Source organism: Hyla sarda, chromosome 4 (assembly GCF_029499605.1).
Source record: "Hyla sarda isolate aHylSar1 chromosome 4, aHylSar1.hap1, whole genome shotgun sequence".
Lineage (NCBI taxonomy): Eukaryota > Metazoa > Chordata > Amphibia > Anura > Hylidae > Hyla > Hyla sarda.
Window position 1 is genome coordinate 211,506,405 of NC_079192.1, and position 20,584 is coordinate 211,526,988.

At 37.3% G+C, this 20,584-nt stretch overlaps 1 protein-coding gene and 1 long non-coding RNA gene across 11 annotated transcripts in view; one reads left to right on the forward strand and one right to left on the reverse strand.

Moving 5' to 3' along the window:
- CACNA2D1 (calcium voltage-gated channel auxiliary subunit alpha2delta 1) overlaps nt 1-20,584 on the forward strand; it is a 716,537-nt gene that overhangs the window by 627,342 nt on the left and 68,611 nt on the right. For 2 of the 8 annotated variants that reach the window (XM_056573410.1, XM_056573413.1), the window contains 5 exons: nt 8,779-8,835; nt 9,787-9,858; nt 11,385-11,446; nt 15,036-15,112; nt 20,018-20,038. In XM_056573410.1, the coding sequence (XP_056429385.1) occupies nt 8,779-8,835; nt 9,787-9,858; nt 11,385-11,446; nt 15,036-15,112; nt 20,018-20,038 (289 nt within the window). Of the gene's footprint in view, nt 1-6,967; nt 7,198-8,763; nt 8,836-9,786; nt 9,859-11,384; nt 11,447-15,035; nt 15,113-20,017; nt 20,039-20,584 lie in introns of those variants that run through there. The other 6 variants (XM_056573409.1, XM_056573412.1, XM_056573411.1 and 3 more) reach the window with 4 other exon arrangements.
- Nucleotides 145-12,704, reverse strand: LOC130368941 (uncharacterized). Of its 3 annotated transcripts, XR_008892609.1 has the most exons (4): nt 12,573-12,704; nt 8,974-9,171; nt 7,452-7,613; nt 145-1,386 (listed from the first exon to the last, which is right to left on the reverse strand). It is a non-coding gene; the product is annotated as an uncharacterized LOC130368941 (long non-coding RNA). The 3 variants fall into 3 exon arrangements; XR_008892608.1 differs by lacking the exon at nt 145-1,386 and having other exon boundaries at nt 7,387-7,613; XR_008892610.1 differs by lacking the exons at nt 145-1,386; nt 12,573-12,704 and adding an exon at nt 11,605-11,658 and having other exon boundaries at nt 7,387-7,613.

The following is a 20,584-nucleotide window of genomic DNA, read 5'->3' on the forward strand; positions in this document are numbered from 1 at the left end:
AACGGCAGCATCAGGAACGTAGCAGCTTCCGCGTTCGTGACATCATGCCACGCCTCCTCCATTCACTTCTTTGGGAGGAGGTGTGACGGCTACGTCATAGCCATCACGCCTCCTCCCATAGACGTGAATGGAGGGGCACAGAGCAGAGTTCGCTTTGTGCGCCAAATGAAGGGGCATCATGCCGGAGATCGCGGGGGTCCCCAGCGGCGGGACCCCTGCAATCTAACATCTTATCCCCTATCCTTTAGATGGGGGATAAGAGGTTTGCAGCAGAGTACCCCTTTCAGACAAACCCAATAGAGCTTACAATCTAGGTTCCTTGTCTAAATACACACCTATACAGCAGGGCTAATGTTTTAAATAAACTATGAATTAGCATGTGTAGAGCCTGGAATGTATATCAATGCAAAAACTGGTAGAACATATAAACTCCAACCACATATTTGACATAGTGTGCATGCTATTTCATTTTATGTAACTATTATGTATATAATTCAAGATCAGAGCCAGAATTCAACTTTCTTTACTACTTCAGCCTATAGGCGTAGGTATTCCTATGATAAATTTGAGGAAAAGGAGGCCTGGTTATCAGGTAAAACTGAATGTCAAGCTGAACAGCTGAAAACAACTAACTAAGAAGGCTGTATACTGTACTATTCTGGGCATGCATTATGGTTTCTATACCATAGTGGCTGTTGTTCAGTGTGTGTAAATATATTTAGAAAGCTCTAACAAAATGCTTTGTGAAAAAAACTCTGCCTTTGCCAACATATCAAAATGCTTTATTAGTGTATGGGTAAGCAAATATTTGGCAAAAACTCTGCTTTAAAAAAGTTAATAGATGGTGTTACAAAAAGAAAGTGGATTAGGCATTATAAAATTGGCACAAATCTTTACAGGTTTAATATTATTTTACAATTCTTGGTCATAATTCTACTTTGCCTGCCGTATTCACATGTTAATAATTTACAATATAAGCAGGGTGGGGCTAAGTAATATGACACAAATGATTATGATAGTTATTGGCACCCTCGATTGTAAAGTACCAATAGTCTCAATAGTATGGCCAAAAATCATTCAACAAAAAAGTGGACCTGTCGACATACATAGTCATTTCAAACAAGGAATAAAGAATAAACATAGCAAGTGACACGGAAAGGATTAAAGGTGCCCTTCCCTTAGCCTTTTTGTCTCCATTGGATTGTCTTCATTGGCCTCCAAATGTTCTTTATAGCCATCTATGATCTTCTTGCACCTGTATGCTGGTATTTTCTTCTACTGCAATTTTATCAAGTTCTCAATCATTTGCAAGCAAAGGGAAGTCCAAACAAGCCGAGTTTAAGCCAGGAGATTACGGAGTACAATAACGGAGAGCAATAGAGAAGTCTAGAGATAAGCCAAGAGATCAGAGAACCAGATATATCACATCACAGAGAATGCTTGCTACAGTATAAGAACTTTTACAGGTGAAGCATGAATGAGAAAGGCTTCCTTATATATCCCTTTTCTGCAAGCATGAAGATTCTAATAGGTTCAGCAAGCTGAACCAAACCCAGTAGCATAGATACGTAGTCCCAGCAACCAAGATAAACAAAACAACAGGGCTAGAAAGCATTAACCCTATGGGTTCTGGCAGTACCACTCATCAAACTGTTGTTTAAGCAATGAGGTACCCTTTGACCTTTGCCCGTAAAGCTCTGTTTTGTTTAGTGTATGGTGTATGGTACAGGATTAAAGGGATACTCCACCCCTAATACATCTTTACCCTATCCAAAGGATAGGGGATAATATGTACGACCGCAGGGGTCCCTCCACTGGGGTCCCCCGAAATCTGTCATTCTGTACCCACCTAAGGGAGCTTTCCGGAATGCTGGAGGCGCCGAGTGTGAAGTGCAACGACCACGGGGCCGGAGTATCATGACGTCACGACTCGTGTGACATCACACCCCACCCCCTCAATGCACTTCTATGGGGGGGCGTGACAGACGCCTCCATGGTCATCACGCTTCACATTGGAGCTTCCAGCACTGCAGAGAGCTCACAAAGGTGGGTGCGGAATGACAGATTGCAGGGGTCCCAAGCGGTCGGACCCCCGCGATCATACATCTTATCCCCTATCCAAAGGAGCTGTATTAGGGCCGGAGTACCCCTTTAAACCATCCCTTCTGATTTTTTCAGCCCAACCTGAAATTCTTTAGATGTTGTATGTGATTTCTTTGACACAGTTCAAACTAACTTTTGTAGGTTACCAAGGTTTGTATCAAGGTTTTTTTTTTTTTTTATAGTCTTGTACCCTTTAGACTGCTTGTGTTTTGTAAATAGCATTTCTAGCTACTTAGACAGCTACTTAGACAGCTTTTAAAATCTAAACCACCTTTTATAGACCAAGGAAAGTCATGTGAGCATAGACAAGGTGGGGACAGGTGAAACAAATATATAAAAATTACCAGGTTAGTCTGCTTTTGTCCTTTATTTAAAGATCTGTCAGTGGAAATCTTTTAATTTTTTTATTTTTTATCAACTGGTGCCAGAAAGTTAAACAGATTTGTAGATTACTTCTATTAAAAATTCTTAATCCTTCCAGTACTTATTAGCTGCTGGATACTACAGAGGAAATTCTGTTTGGAACACAGTGCTCTCTGCTGACATCTCTGTCCCTTTTGGGTGCTGTCCAGAGCAGCATATGTTTTCTATGGGGATTTTCTCCTACTCTGGGCAGTTCTTAAAATGGACAGAGGTGTCAGCAGAGAGCACTGTGGCCATGATCTCAGCACAGAGCTCTGTGTTCCAAAAAGAAAAGAATTTCCTCTGTAGTATTCAGCAGCTAATAAGTACTGGAAGGATTAAGATTTTTTAATAGAAGTAATTTACAAATCTGTTTAACTTTCTGGCACCAGTTGATTAAAAAAAAAAAGTTTTCCACCGGAGTACCCCTTTAAGACTGAACACGGGCCATTAACTGTGTCTTTACCTTGTGTTCAATTTTGTATCCTTTTTTTATGGCATTATTTTATTTTATTTTTTTATACTTTTCTTTATCAAACTGGGGAATTTACTTATACCCTAGCAGTTTCAATAAACACTTAATTTCAGGAGATATTTTACATAGTGTACTTAATAACTCAATGTTCAGTGGTGCCAATAATGCTTTAAACAATCCAAGTCCAGAGCTATTGGTGGAGAAAAAAAAATCCAAATTTGTACTTTATTAAATCAACATTAAAATACTTCCTAAATAATGGGCACTATAATGTTAGATTTAATTCTTGTCACCAAAAGTGCTGGGCTTCCATTGTTTTCTGCGGTCTGCCTCAAGTAAATGACCTCTGCGCTGGTGTGTTCCTGCATGAAACTGAAAAGAGAGGTGAGCTGGGTTGCAATTCTTATGCCATGTTATTTTTTGAGGTTTATTTGATTGATAGATATTGGCTTTTTTTGATAACCAAACTGAAATGTATTTTTAAAACAATGTGTTATTTGAAAGAAATTATAAAAAGAAAAAAAAAACGCAATATGTTACCAATAATGAATTTTTTCATAGTTTAAAATGCCCATTGTCAAGTGATTATCCTAATTCAGGGGTCTCATCTATAGCAGTGAATAGCTACAAAGTCTATGTCCTACTTTGGAGGACCCACTAAGTCCCTGCATTACATACATTTCATTTGGAACTATTTAACACTTTAGATTCCCTATGAATGCACTTCAAAACAAAAACAAACGGACCTTAAAGGGTCACTCTCATTAAAACTATTTTTTGCTATTGCACTCCTTATGGTAAATGAAAAATATTTCTAATATACTTTGTTTAAAAAAAAGTGAAGTTTTCTATGTTTTATTTGTGCTTAAAAAAGCTCAAGAGCACATCTTCCCCCAACTCATACACAGACTTTGGACCAAAGTCCAAACACAGGAAGTGCCGTTTGGAGTGCTGAGGGGAAGGGGGGGGTGTCCAGCCTCATCCAATCATAGCTCCTCTCACACATAACTGCCATATGCTGTTGGTTGGACCCCCCCCCCCCCCCCCCTCAGCACTCCAGGCAGCACTTCCTGTGTTTGGACTTTGGTCCAAAGTCTGTGTATGAGATGGTGTAAAATGTGCTCTTGAGCTTTTTTAAGCACAAATAAAACATAGAAAACTTCATTTTTTTTAAACAAAGTATATTAGAAATATTTTTCATTTACCATAAGGAGTGCAATAGCAAAAATTTGTTTTAATGAGAGTGACCATTTAAACAACCTAGGTAGAGGTTATAACAAAAGAACATCATGTAATTGGGCAATCATCAGTGAAAATATTTTATAGGATTATGCTGAATGTAATTTTATGTCTTTTGAACATCTACCAGGATATTGGCATTGAAGTATGCCCTATTATATTCCTGGTATAGTATATTTTTGGAGACTAGTATTTAGTATGTTTTTGGAGAATTTATTCATTTGCATATATATGTCACATTGGCTTTTAGCAGTTGGCAATGCATTATTGCATATGTAGACACCAAACTAACACAATTCTAACACATTTTATTCATGAATTTAAATTGTCTCCTCAGACCTAAAGATGATAATTTTATGTGACTTTTACTTAACAATGATGCTAGTCACTCTATATGTGTAATAATTAAGAACATTATTAATTCTTTTCATCATTTAAAAATAACTAAAAGAAGTCAATTTAATTTTAGGAAGAATGTTTAGTCAATAATATGTGCTCTCATTTTAAGTGAATTCCCGTGCTATCATGCTATCAATAGGAATTGCATGATTATTATAGTGAATTTAACCCCTTAACGTAAATATACGTCCTGCGCCGGCTCCCGCTATATGAAGCGGGGTCGCGCGGCTAATACCACACATCGCCGATCGCGGCAATGTGCGGTATTAACCCTTTAGAAGCGGCGCTCAAAGCTGACCGCCGCTTCTAAAGCGAAAGTGAAAGTATCCCGGCTAGTCAGTCGGGCTGTTCGGGACCGCCGCGGTGAAATCGTGGCGTTCCGAACAGCTTACAGAACACCGGGAGGCACTTTACCTGCCTCCTCGGTGTCCGATCGACGAATGACTGCTCCGTGCCTGAGATCCAGGCAGGAGCAGTCAAGCGCCGATAACACTGATCACAGGCGTGTTAATACATTCCAGTGATCAGCATAGGAGATCAGTGTGTGCAGTGTTATAGGTCCCTATGGGACCTATAACACTGCAAAAAAAAAAGTAAAAAAAAAAGTGTTAAAGGTCATTTAACCCCTTTCCTAATAAAAGTTTGAATCACCCCCTTTTCCCATAAAAAAATAACAGTATAAATAAAAAAATAAATAAACATGTGATATCGCTGCATGCGTAAATGTCCGAACTATAAAAATATATCATTAATTAAACCGCACGTTCAATGGCGCATGCACAAAAAAATTCCAAAAAAGCATATTTTGGTCTCTTTTTATACCATTAAAAAATGAATAAAAAGTAATCAAAAAGTCCAATCAAAACAAAGATCATACCGTTAAAAACTTCAGATCACGGCGCAAAAAATGAGCCCCCATACAGCCCTGTACGTGGAAAAGTAAAAAAGCTATAGGGGTCAGAAGATGACATTTTTAAACGTATAAATGTTCCTGCATGTAGTTATGATTTTTTCCAGAAGTACTACAAAATCAAACCTATATAAGTAGGGTATCATTTTAATCGTATGGACCTACAGAATAATGATAAGGTGTCATTTTTACCTAAATATGCACTGCGTAGAAACGGAAGCCCCCAAAATTTACAAAATGGCGTTTTTTCTTCGATTTTGTCGCACAATGATTTTTTTTCCCGTTCCGCCGTGATTTTTTGGGTAAATGACTAATGTCACTGGAAAGTAGAATTGGTGACGCAAAAAATAAGCCATAATATTGATTTTTAGGTGGAAAATTGAAAAGGTTATGATTTTTAAGAGGTAAGGAGGAAAAAATGAAAGTGCAAAAACGGAAAAACCCTGAGTCCTTAAGGGGTTAAAGGGGTATGCTGGGGCCGTATAAAAGTAGAAAACTATACTTACCTACGTTCTACTCCCTGCTAATGCTGCTGGAGCTCTGTTTCTTCTGTTTCTGATCCCCCTCACCACTCGTCTTTTTTTTGCTGGGAGCAGGACCTGACTGCTCAGTCAGTCACTGGCCAGAGTGGTTTCCTGTCATAAAAAGTAATTGCCTAATTGGGCAGTTTATGCCCCCAGCAAATATATATAAATACCTCTTTAAATTTCCACAACTGAAAATATGTTCCACACATATTATTAATATATATATTTTTTTGTTTTACTGCCCTATGTGCATGGATTTTCGCATGCCACATAGGGTTAAATGGACACTGCAGGAGTTGTCAGCAAATCCTTGATTCCATAGCAGAATATACATTTTACATCAGGATTTTGCTGTTAATAATGAGGATTCATCATTGATTTAATTTTGATATTTATTGAACTTAAATATGTTGTGGAAATCTGCAGCATGTTCTGGATTTGAGAATGAAATCTTTCATGTTTCTACTTACGCTAATAGCTCATCATACATTGCATGAAATGTTTTTTATGTTTTGAAGCAAACTAATATTGTGTTCTATTTATTTACTACCTGTTCTAATTTGCATGCCATACTTAGAATTTATTAAAACATTATCAAAACATATTTCACTATACACCATACCTATTCAGGGCTAGAAACATTTTTGTTGTTAGCTTCTGTATTTGAAAATGAATGTTCTTTTATTGTTATATAGTTTATTTCTTATTATATTATTTATTTTTTCTTCTGCTCTTTTTTGGTTGGAATGGAAAAAAATGTCTATTCTACATTGGCATTGCATGCTGCTCGGTCTGGTCTTTCTGTTCATTATTCATCTGCATGTAAGAAATTGTCTTTATTTTTACGTTTTAATTTTTTATCTGTGTGTGTGTGTTCACAATTTGTGTATATAACTTTATCTTTGACAAAAGAGGAGGATCCATAATCTGAAACTAGTAATTGTCTTTTTATCTTTAATTATACTGTATACATTGTACATTTGTAGTAAAATATAAAAGGGTTCTTTGACTTCTAAATATCATTATCAAGATAACCCATGATAAAACTTAACTAGTGTCATATGGACACCAATTAATGCAGTGCTGTTTCCTCTTATCGTTTGTCAAACATTACAATTGCCTATTTTAACCTATTTGCATGTTTTAAGGGCAATATCAAGAGTGGCTCACAAAGGGATTGAAGTATATAGACAAAAATTTTATTTCAATTTTTTTATCCACTTTTTGTTATGGCTTTTTATCCAATTTTTATTATGGCTTCAAAAACTGCATAAACTATCAAAATTGCATGTGAGAAAGTACTGTAAATGTACTATTTTTCCTTAAAGGGGTATTCTGGTGCTCTAAAATGATTATATATCTGTGGCTGGTAAAAAATAAAATCATAACTACCTACCCAGGGTCCTCACAGCTCCTGTTCACTTTCTCCTATCCCCCGATATTCATCTCTTCTGCCTTCTTCCAAAATGAGAGGTCGGAGCGGGACCTATCCATTTAGCCATTCACAGGCCAAGATGGCACACTGCTGTGGGAGTTGCAGTGGGAGCTGCAGTGGGACCTGCGCGAGATCAGGTGTTAGGTAAATATATTTTTTTCCACCACCCCCAGCAATATAATAGTTATTTTAAAACACCAGAATACTCCTTTGAAAAAACGGTGGATTCTTAGATTACTATTACTATTTTGTAGTGGAGTGAATAATACTCATAAATGCCTTTAAAGTATTTTTCCTAAGGATATATTAGCCATTATATAACAAGAATTAATCATTAAATTCCAGCTATTTGCTAAAATACAATGGTGATTTACTGATCACTATGTCAGTATTAGTTAATCCCATACCATTTGGTTCAATGACATAATGTTGGTTGGCACTTACTGTAAAATATGGCTTCTTATTACATTTGAAATGGTATCCATTTATCACATCCTTATTCCTATGATAAGTATCAACTGGGATATAGCACTTTAACAATGGTTTTGTACTTATATCATTGGTACTGTATCTACAGGTAAGATTGAGTAAATTTAAATTGTTTCCAGATAGAAAAGTCCATCTGAAAAACTCAAAATATCTCTTCTTATAAGATTCATGATATGCATACAATTACATGTTTTTCAGCACCCCATTAGACAATGTGGCCCCATTGCAGATGAATGCTAGCAACACTTATTCTTTTACTTTTCAGAAAGGGATGTTCATTGATTGAAAAATCTTTCGAGTTTAGCTGGAGATGATAAAAACAATTGTGTCTTGTGGAGCCATATTTAGCAGAAACTCAACATGGTGTCAACTTTTATTAAAATATGCTAAATAAATATACAAGATAAGATACTGTATATACATAATAAGGAGACTCCTGTTATTCCGTAGCCAAAATATAGACTAATTTCCACAATTAACTATGTTTATTTGTGTTGCCTGCCTACAATGGTTCTTCCCAGACAGAATTTAAGAAATAATATTATCCTTGTTTTTTTTTTTTCATTTGTATAGTAATATATTATAGATTTTAGTTGTGTGCTATTAGCTATTTCTTCATATATGTATATAATATGTTGTTGAAAATGGTTATTGCCTCATAGCGCAACAAATCAAAAGGGGTAAGTTTCATTTCTAGCTTAATATAGTTTAGGATCTTTTTGTAGATTGTGGTAGATAAATAAATGTAAGGCTGTTATTTAACACTATTTATTTTCTGCCTTAGAATCCAAAATCACAGGAACCAGTAACACTTGACTTTTTGGATGCAGAACTTGAAAATGACCATAAAGTAGAGGTATAATATTTTATTCAGAACAGATATGTACAATACTGTATTTCTTCTAGCTTAAATTGAGTTGTCTGATTTCCAAAAAAAATAAAAAATTATAAGTTAATGCAAGAGCTATAATATATTATATTATGATGTACTCACATCGCCTGTTTCAAAACCGTTGCTTTGGTCTTCCCCAATTGCTCTGTTTACGCATGAGCTGTCCTGCCTCTTAGGCTGCAGTGTGTTTGGAATGTCATCAGGAGGGGCAGAAGAGAATGTCATCAGGAGGGGCAGAAGAGAATGTCATCAGGAGAAGTAAACCAAGGGACTGGGATACACTGGAGCACTGACACTAGACTGGGTGATGGGAATTAAGTAGAATTTGTTATATTGCCTTTGCATGCAGCAGATAGTTTGCTACTAAAATCGAGGGGACCCATTTAAATAATGTATAATACTTGGTATAATTTTAAAATAGTAAATTCTATAAAGGTATGTATTGGGTTTTGACACATCTTAGATACTTAGAGAGGAATTTATTAAGGCATACATTTCATTTTTTTTAGAGTACAGTAGTTACACACTTTTTTGCAAGCCTTTTTGTGCAAACAAAATTAGTTTTTGTTGGTTTTACAACACTTTTGCCACTTTTTAAAAAATTAGGTAAGGCTAAGTGAGAGAGGTAAGGCGGCTCCCACTGCCTAAACAGTTTGCTATAATTAGGGCAATAACTAGAAGAAATTTATGCTAGCTCATAGCTAGAGTAGATTTCTATTTGGAGTACATTAACAGCCACTGATGTGGCAGAATCAATAAATGTGCTGGATCTTATCCCCAGGTACTTTCCCTCAAAACAGTATGTAAAATGCTAATCTTTAATATATTCCTCTTCAGAGTTTTGTTTATTCTATTCAGAAAAGTTTCCAATTGGTCTGTATAAACAGATGATACAACTGTATATTTTCTTTCTAGATACGTAATAAAATGATAGATGGAGAAATTGGGGAACGGACATTTCATACTTTGGTTAAATCTCAAGATGAGGTAAGAATCCATCTAGATATAAACATTATTATTAAACATTAATAATTTGCAAATTGCTAATTAAATGTAATAACAACTATGCAGTGTTAAAATATTTAGCAAGAATTCTCATTCACTAATGATAATGCCATATAATTAGATGAATACATGGCCTTTATAGAGTTTAATGCCTGGCGATAGAATCACATTATTTTCCATAGTATTGGACAAGCTGTCTGTTCTTGTAACCCAATGGAAAGGCTTTAACTCTCTAGTCATCCAATTAACAAAATGGACAGACTTTAATCCTTTTTAAAGGAGAACTTCCCCTGTGCCCGGGCTGAAAAAAGCTACGTTCCCCCTTTGCGCAGATATCAGTGTCCCACTGCAGTCAGCGTATTGCCGGCCTCAGGGATGTCTCCCCTCAGCCGTTGATAGGCTGAGCGCCCTGTCATGTAGGGAGTTGGGCCCTGCCTTCTCCCTGCTGCCCGGGCTCCTTACATGTGCGTTCAGTCGATCACTGGCTGAGGTGGGTCATCACTGCGGCTGGCGATACTCTGACTGTAGTGTGACATTCCGAGCCTAAGAAGCATGATGCTGAGCAGCACCGGAGGAATGGGACGCCAATACAGGCAAAACGGGAGAACGTAGGAAGGTGAGTTAAAGTTTTTTTTTTGTTTTCTTTAGTTTTTGCAGCCTGGGTACAGGGGAAGTTAAAAGTGTTGTGCCGCAGTTCTCCTTTAACAAAAGGAAAAATGTGTTTTATTCCTGAAATTAGGTGAACGTGTTCTACTTTTATGAACTTGTGGTATAGTGCCAAAGGGGACATAGTTAGTATGGTTACTGTACATAACGACTCATGTCCATCAAGTTCAACCAAGGAGAGGAGAAGATGGATGAGAGGACAGGGTATGGGTGGATAAATGGGAGGGGATCTCATTCTATATTTTTACGTCAGCATTAATGTTATTTTCTTTCTAAGAATTTGTCTAAGCCTGTTTTAAAGCCTTCAACTTTTCAGTTAAATTTCAATAGACAATATTCTGCTTTTAAACTAAACTGAACTGCAGTTAGGCTGCATTGTGCATTCATACATTTTTCTTTTTCACAGGTAATTGTGCCCAACACAGGAGTAGATACAAAAGAGTCTTTAGACCCACTCCTGTGTTGGCTTTACAATTTTTTTTTTAAATTGCTTAAAGTGTACCTGTTGTTGGCAAAAAACCTTTTATATAATGTAGATAATGCCATTACATGTATATTTGTAATCTACATTTGGTTGTTCCATGTTTTCCTTGGTGCACAGTGCCCTGCTTGTTCACCCACACTTCCTGTATTTGGTCTACTCACTGAGACCCACAGACAATAGCTGCAGGGACAAAAATATACTAATTTTGTAACCAATGTATGTTATAAATATACATATAATGTTATTTTCTACATGATATAAAAAGTTTTTGCTAATGACAGGTACACTTTAACAAAACATAATAACAAGGACGGACAAAAGTAAACTAATGAAAATCCTTTGTTTCATTGCTTTCTAGAGGTATATTGACAAAGCAAACAGGACATACACTTGGGGGCCAGTGAATGGAACAGACTATAGGTATCTACATTGTAATTTTTATTATATCACTGTAATCAGCATGCACTTGTTTAAATATAATGTTTGTATTTAAATGACACATTTCAAACTTACAGTAGTATATAAATGGTTCCTTTCTAAATGCACAGGAAATACAATACATTTACATATACACTCACTATGCATATGTTCCAAAATATTTTCTTGCTTCATGGCTTCACAGCAGGTAAAATAACTGGAATAGGACACAGGCTACAGAGCCAAAATTTGTTACGATTTATTGTGAAGCTGTTTCATTTTTTTCTTTTAAAAGGCATTGAGCCAATATGGTTTGTTGTGAAGGTAGACATACTGTTTTGTTGGACAAGGACATGTGCAACCCTGAGCTCAACAACAAACTCTTTTCCTGCCTACTTGATGATCTGCCCTAAGTGACAGACCCCCAAATTGAACGACAGCCCCTATACTGGATACGTGCAAGGTTAAGACACAGAAGGGTTAACTAACAACAGCACAGCAAAAACACACAGGGAATGCAGATACAAACATAAAAGTAAAGTCAAACAGGCCAAGTCAATACCAGTGAGAATGTCACAGAACGGAAACACTAAGCAAGGGAGAAGTCAAAGGACAAGCCAAAGGTCAGGAGATCACGAAAATAAATGCAGGTAAGGAGCCAGTGCTAAATCACAGGCAACATGCAAAAAACATCTGAAATTATTATAGCCCACCTTAGAAGGGCATGGACATCCAAGGCAGTATTCAATTGGCTAGTAGTGCACACCTGATTTGGCTGTGAATTGTCTTGACAATGAGTGATGTCGTATCTTAAGACAGAAGGGATTGAAACTACAAACAGAGCCACAAGCAGAAAAACCCAACATACATACCCTATAACTTAATGGTTAAGTATAATACTGGTCAAGTATAATAATGACTGTGTAAATATATGGAATTATACTTTTGATTTTCTTCCTAAAATTTCATTTACAGTCGACATGTTCCTTTTCAGATCATGTACTGAAAATATGCTGTAGTATTTGTTTATGTTTTGTAGTATTTTACTCTTTTGTTATAGAAAACATGAAAATACATCTAAATTCACACTATTACTCAATGGTCTTTGAGTAATAGTATTTTCTTTTACCTTTCTTTTTTTCTTTACTAATAACCAATAATACATCTAAATACAAAGAGGAAGGGTGACCCGCTCTGCTTAAGGAAGGGTGGCCTTCATTTCCTTCTTGCAGTATGCCCTAATAACCCATGTGGTCTCAATGTACATCTCTCACTGTGATCCAAATGCCATAGTAATATAGGGGGAGATTTATCAAAACCTGTCCAGAGGAAAAGTTGCGGAGTTGCCCATAGCAACCAATCAGATCGCTACTTTCATTTCTCAGAGGCCTTTTCAAAAATGAAAGAAGCTATCTGATTGGTTGCTATGGGCAACTCAGCAACTTTTCCTCTGGACAGGTTTTGATAAATCTCCCCCATAGTCTTAAAAACTGTTAAATAAAATAGTACTATATTATACTAATAATGACAACAATTGTTAAAGCAACATAGAAAGAATTATGTGTGTATGATAGGGTAGCAGGAGTAATCTGTCATCAGAATAATAAACCTTTCCTTTATAGAAATGTGGTGACATTGTAAGAAACAAAAGTATGCTTCTCTAGAAAAAAAAAAGTAATTTTGCTTCTTGATTCGGCTAAGTTAAATATCTCCACCTGTGCACAGAGGGGAAGGGATTTAATGAACCTTGTAACATACAAGATGTTTGACTCTGTACAGATGCTGTCTGACGTTTTCCAATAGCTTCTGAATCAAATTCTAATTTGTAGACTTCTAGAACCGGACTTCTCCCGGTCAGACGTTTGTCTTCAAGCTAATTGGTTCTGTGAGTTGGAGCCATAACTTAATGACTTCATTTGTCCAGAGGAGTCATCCGTTTTATGTTTTACAGTGCAGTTTAAGCTCAGATTTTTTTCTCTTTGTCCTGTAATGAACATTAATGACTATTAATAATTAGAAAAGGAATATAAAAAAAACAATACACATAACAACCTTTATGTATTTACTGCCATCTCTTAACAATTGCAATATATACTGTATATGTTATCTTCTTCCTTTACTGCTTGACGTATTCCTTTCTATGCAGATGAAATACACAAGTACAACAGTTAGTTATTACTTATGGCTTTATACTATTTGTGCCATTATGCTCATTATTTATTTATTTATTTAGCTATTTCTTTTTTGCACTGTAGTTTATATACAGTTATCAGGTACTTCCTAACCAACCAAACTGACAGCTGAACCACAGACCTGTGGTTACACCATGACTTGTAATAATATTACTGATGCAAAACTATATCTGTAGTATGCTTGTGTGAACTCAACGTTAAAGGGGAAAAAAATACTTCCTGCTGATGACTAAACCAATGCCAGGAGCTATGATAATTGTTACAATAGCTCATAATTTTTGGTAGTTGGTTGCCTTTCTAGAAACATATGAGGGACGTTCCCCATTACTCTTATTATATACTGTAAGCATTTGGTGAGGAAGGGGCTGTTACTGTTACTGTACATGGACGCTCTACTATCTAGAGCCTATACACCTTTTGTATTTATATTTATTTATAGCTCCTCTGATTTATAACACATACAGACTATAACATAGGAACTCATAGTATATACAGAATTAAAGCAGAGATTTGTGCATAATGCAATCAATTTTATTTACTTCATTTTCACAATGTTCAATGAAATCAGAGCATACTGTAGATATTTCACTGAGTATCCTATCACATGCAATGGTGGGGAAAATAAATTAGCTGAATATACTAAACTCAACTGCAAGTGTTAACTATTGAGGGATGAACTGACATTTTAATGCATAGAATATATATATTCTGCGAAATGGCCTTATGAAGCTCCATCATACCAGGAGTGGTAATCTCTCCCTGAGATAAATACTCATCCCCTATATATATATATATATATATATATATATATATATATATATATATATATATATATATATGTATGTAGATATATTTATATATATATATATATATATATATATATATATATATATTTATGTAGATATGTATATACACACACATATACTGTATATCCAGCCAAGCCTGCATGCATATGGCCACCTTAAGAACGGATATTGTTATTCTACTACAACTGCTGATAAGTTTCCTTAATCTAGACCTCACACCACCATCATGTCCAAGAAATACAAAGACATAGTCAATCATTGTTTTCCAGAATTGTTTTACTTGACACTACTCCTAAAATACAGTCTCTGAACATTATTCCCATTATATAACATATTATATTATAAATATTAAACTTATATTTGGATTTAATGTTTTCTTTTCTAATCTTTTTTACATTCTCATGATACAGTGTGGTACATCAACATATGACATTATCATTTAGGGAAAGTTAGAGGACATCAATATCTCAACTAATTCTTTAAACAAAATATAGTCTCTTTAAAGTCTTTAGTAACATTGCAACTTACAAATAGTCTGATAGATAAATAGATGCATTCTTTACTGCTAAATCAACTTATATTTTTGTGTTTCAGTCTTGCACTAGTGTTGCCTTCCTATAGCTTTTATTACATTAAAGCTAAACTTGAAGAAACAATAACTCAAGCAAAATGTAAGTACTGTTAAGTAACAAGGGCACTTTGACCTAAATGTAGCTGATAAATGTATCCTGATGACATCATTATTTAATCACATTGGTGCTTTCATGAATACTCCAAAAGATGACAATGATTCTCATACACTGCTATTCAATCTTATCCTCAAGTCTAATACAACACTGTAATATGAACCATGCCTCTATGTACTGTTTATTATATTGATGATTTTTGTCAATATAGAGTTTAATATGAAAAACAACTTTAGACTTGCAGGTTGAGAAGCAGATAGTTTACATTCTCTTTATAAGAATATGAACATAGTTTCCATTTCTGTACAACCAAACTATGTTGTACTACATCAGTAGAATCATTGTTTAATCTGTGTTTGCTGATGTATCAAGGATTCCTTAACAAATGTATGTTTATGGCTAAAAAATATAGATTATGCAGGAGCCAAATATTATTATTTATTTTTTTTTTTAACTGTAATTTTTATTAAAGAATTTTTCAGAGATACAAATCAAAAACTTCAGAGATAAACATACAAATAACATCAGAAGGGGCCGAAACCCAGCAACATTCCGTGAGTTACAGGTCAACAGACAAACCTGTGAACCCATGCTGAAGCCCCAATTATCGGGACGCTGGCCCAAATAGACCGTAATGTTAACCGTGTAACAGCTTGTAAAGGCTTAAGTCTGAACACCGACAGATGGCAGCAGAAAAGCCCAAAGGGCAACGAACACAAGAAGGGTGGGAGGGCAGGGGGGGGGGGTAGGTCAGGGAAGGGACAGAAGGGGACCACAAAGACAAACACCCAATGAACCACAAGTCTAGTAGGGAGGAGAAAGGGAAAAGGAGAGAAAAGTAAAGAAGGAGAGTAGATAATGATAGACAGATCAAGGTGGTTGTTGATCAGTAAAGCGATCCCAAGGTTCCCAAACTGAAAGAAAGGAGGGTACAGAATTAGTTAGCGAGGCTGTGAGTGATTACAGAGAACGGATTTCACATATGCTGAGTAGCAGATCAGACTCCGAAGGGGGAAGAGTCCTCTTCCAACACTTAGCAATAAGGGTCTTAGCGGCCAGAGCAATATGCATGAAAAGTTTAAACTGTTTCTTAGATATAGTGGGATAAGAAAGATGGAGGAGGTAAACTAGGGGGTCCAGAGGTACCGAAAGACCCACAGTATCAGATATTTAGCGCTGGACCATTTTCCTGTAATAAACTAGGAGAGGATAGGACCAGAAAATATGAAACACTTTACCCAATCCCACTCCACAGCGCCAGCACTGAGGAGGGATGGTGGGGTACAGTCTATTCAAGAGTTCTGAAGTGTTATACCAGCCCATAATCATTTTATACTGGGTTTCCTTGTAAGCAGTGCAAATAGAAGCCTTTGATGCCCTCTCCCAGATAATTTGCCATTGAGGTAGAGTAATGGTGGTATTGAGAACAGCCTCCCAATGGCCCATGTAGCGGTGTGACGGGGGGTCGCCATCAGGGGCATGAGAAGTAAAGAGTAGATATCGGAGAGAAGGCCCTGCATCTGAGGTCCCCTATGGCATAATCTTTTAAAGCCAGTCGGTTGCGAGACTGCTGTAGAACCAGTCTAGGAGGACGGAAAATCCCTTAATTGTAAATAGTAAAAGTGCTCAGACGGGGGTAGATCCCAAGGAGCCACCAATTGTTCAAAAGGTAGGAGAGAGCGAGATATTGGGTCTACTACATTTGCCCAGCAAAAAATACCCCTAGATCTCCACTCCAGCACCATGAGAAACGACAGACCAGCAGGAAAATCAGGATGGTAAAGGAAAGAATGCAGAGGGGAGGAAGGAGAAAATAGTTTGAACTTCCTGGAGCAATACCCCCAAATATATCTAGAGAAAGACATGGGACCCAGAAGAGGAGAAAGAGAGACAGTAGATGCCGGAGAGGACCAAAGGAGGGTATTCGGGTGAATAGGAGCTAACCAAAGCTTCTCCAGCTCCATCCAGTGGCTGTATGCATGGTACGAGGACCAAGCTGCAAGGTGGTACAGATGAGCAGCCCAATAGTATTTTGTCATGTCAGGAACCGCTAGGTCCCCCATAGCCCTGCTAGTCATCATGACAGAAATCGGGAGACAATGTCACTTCCCATCCCAAATTAGGTGGAAAATAACAGATTGAAAAGAGCGAAGGGCGGACAATGGCACGCCGGTGGGCAACATCTCGAAAAAAAAAGCAATTTCGTAAGAATAGTCATGTAAACCACCGCAATGCAGCCAAAAAAGGAGATATATTGCGACCGCCATTTCTCTAGTAGAGCCCTAGGTTCCCGAAAAAGAGGGAGAGGGTGAGGAGTACATCATCAGCAAATAAGCAAATCTGCCAAATATTATTTTTCAAACAATTTGTGGGTGTATATTTTCTCTTCATTGTTCTTTATTGATAAAGGCAGACAATAAAGGGGGAGCCTATTAAGGAAAGCTCCGGGCAAAAATCTACCAAATATCACAAACTGGTTATAGTTTGGAACTTTCTGCTGATCTGCAATGCGGGATCCCTGCAATTTAATGCAATAAGATGTTAGATCGCAGGGATCCCGCCGCTGGGGACCCCCGCAATCTCTCCTGCAGCACCTCTAATTTTCAGCTGCACAAAGCGAGGAACACTCTGTGGCTGATGACGGGCGGTGCAGGGGATGGAGTATTGTGATGTTACCCCCCCTCCCATAGACTTGCATATGGGATAAGATGTTAGATCTCAGGGATCCCGCTGCTGGGGACCCCCGTGATCTCTCCTGCAGAACCTCCATTTTTCAGCTGCACAGAGCGAGGATCGCTCTGTGGCTGATGACGGGGGGCGGTTCAGGGGATGGAGTATCGTGACGTCACACTCCCTCCCATAGACTTGCATATGGGATAAGATGTTAGATCTCAGGGATCCCGCCGCTGGGGACCCTCGTGATCTCTCCTGCAGCACCTCCATTTTTCAGCTGCACAGAGCGAGGATCGCTCTGTGGCTGATGACGGGCGGTTCAGGGGATGGAGTATTGTGTCGTCACACTCCCTCCCATAGACTTGCATTGAGGAGGAGGGGTGTCACATCATGAGGGGGCAGAGCTGTAAGGTCATGATACTCCATCCCCTGCACGTCCCTTCATCAGCCACAGAGCGATCCTTGTTCTGTGCAGCTGAAAAACAGGAGTGCTGCAGGAGAGATTGCGTGGGTCCCCAGCTGTGGGATCCCTGCGATCTAACATCTTATCCCCTATCCTTTTGATGTGCCAGAGTACCCCTTTAATGTAAAATCCTCAAATTAGGTCACAGTTATTAATGGGGTACCACAGAGGTCAGTACTGGGTCCACTTCTTTTCAATATGTGTATTAACCCCTTAACGACACAGGATGTATGTCCTGGTGAGTTGGTACTTAACGCACCATGACGTACATTTACGTCCTGTACATGATCGGTCCGATGCTCTGGTCATGCGTGGCAGGTCCCGGCTGCTGATCGCGCTGATGTGTGCCATTAACCCCTCAGATGCCGTTATAAATAAAGATCACCGCATCTGCGGCAGTGCAGTCACTAGAATGGATGATCGGATTGCCTGCAGTGCTGCTACGGGGATCCGATCATCCAGCATGGCGGCCAGAGGTCCCTTCACCTGCCTCTCGCTGTCTCCAGGGGACTTCTGCTCTGGCCTGAGATCGAGCAGACCAGAGTAGAAGATGACCAATAACACTGATCAGTGCTATGCCCTATGCATAGCAGTGAACAGTATTAGCATTCAAGTGATTGCTATAGATAGTCCCCTATGGGGACTATTAAAATGTAAAAATAAAAGTAAATTTTTTTTTAAGTTACAAAATTTGAAAAATCCCCTCCCCAATAAAAATGTAAGTTGTCCCTTTTACCATTTTACCCCCAAAAAGTGTACAAAAAATTACTAAACATATTTGGTATTGCCGCATTCGTAAATATCCGAACTATTAAAATATAATATTAATGATTCCGTACAGTGAACGGCGTGAACTTAAAAATAAAAAATAAATTATGCTTTTTTGTAACATTTTATTTAAAAAAAAAACATTTATACAAATGTATTAAAAGTTTTATATATGCAAATGTGGTATCATTAAAAAGTGCAGATCATTGCACAAAAAATGAGGCCTCATACCTCCGCTTGTATGGAAAAATGAAAAAGTTATAGGTCAGCAAAATAGAGGGATTTTAAAGGTACTAATTTGGTTATAAAGTTTGCAATTTTTTTTAAAGCGGTACAATAATAGAAAAGTATGTAATCATGGGTATCATTTTAATTGCATTGACCCACAGAATAAAGAAAACATGTCATTTTTACCGTAAATTGTACAGCGTGAAAACGAAACCTTCCAAAATTCGTCTTTCTTTTCAATTTCCCCACACAAATAGTATTTTTTGGGTTGCACCATACATTTTTATGGTAAAATGCAAAAAACAAGCCCTCATACTTGTCTGTGGATGAAAACATAAAAGAGTTAGGATTTTTAAAAGGCATGGAGGAAAAAAACGACAAATAAAATTTGCTGAGTCCTTAAGGGGTTAATGACCCTGTAGGGACTTGGGCAAAGAAATAGAAGCTGTAGGGAGGTGTACATTTTTGGAGTATCCACTAATTATGTTAAGCAGATATTCTGTAGCCATTATCATTACATTTGCTTAGTGGATCCTTTCAGCAACAAGGTATTACTGTAACATTAATACATTTCTGTTGTGATGGGTGTTTGTATTTTCTTACAGACTTCAGCTGTACATGAAAAAACCTTTGATCTTGTCACAATATCTTTATTCAAGAATTCCATTGAATAAAATATTGTTTGTGACCCCCCTTTACCTTTACCCTGTTTTTCCTGTTTCCTTTTTTTCTCTTGCTTTCTCTATGGATAATCACAGCCAAAAGGGGCAAATTAAAGGGCAAGTACTTCCTTTATGAATACTTTGCAAGTCTTTACTATCCTTTTAGCCTTGTAGCTCCCTATTTCATTGTTCCCCTCATTTATGTCTATCATTTCTTTCTTGGTACTTAGGATGCCTATTACAGTGGCATGTAATATTATAGCTATGTGTAATATTATAGCTATTCATGAATATTGAAGGTAGAACCATCATCTTTAGTGTTGCTGTTAAATTGTGTGTGTTTATGCAATAAGCATGAATGCATAAATACAGCTCTAGACAATAAATGATGCTTTAATGGGTTCAAACAATACTAATGCAGACTTATTTTTTTCTGTATTATTGCCGCAAGTCCCAACCCTATGGGTCTCATAATCTTAACTGACAGCTGACAGTTCAGGCTATCAGACCCACAGTCAGGCCAGGACTTGTGACCATAATATAGATGTGAAGATGTGTCAGTTTTATACTTGTGTAAAACTGACCTAAGGGTAAGTTTTGAAAAAATGTACAGAAAATTGGTAGCAGATTATCATGTACATTAAAGGGGTACTACCGTGGAAA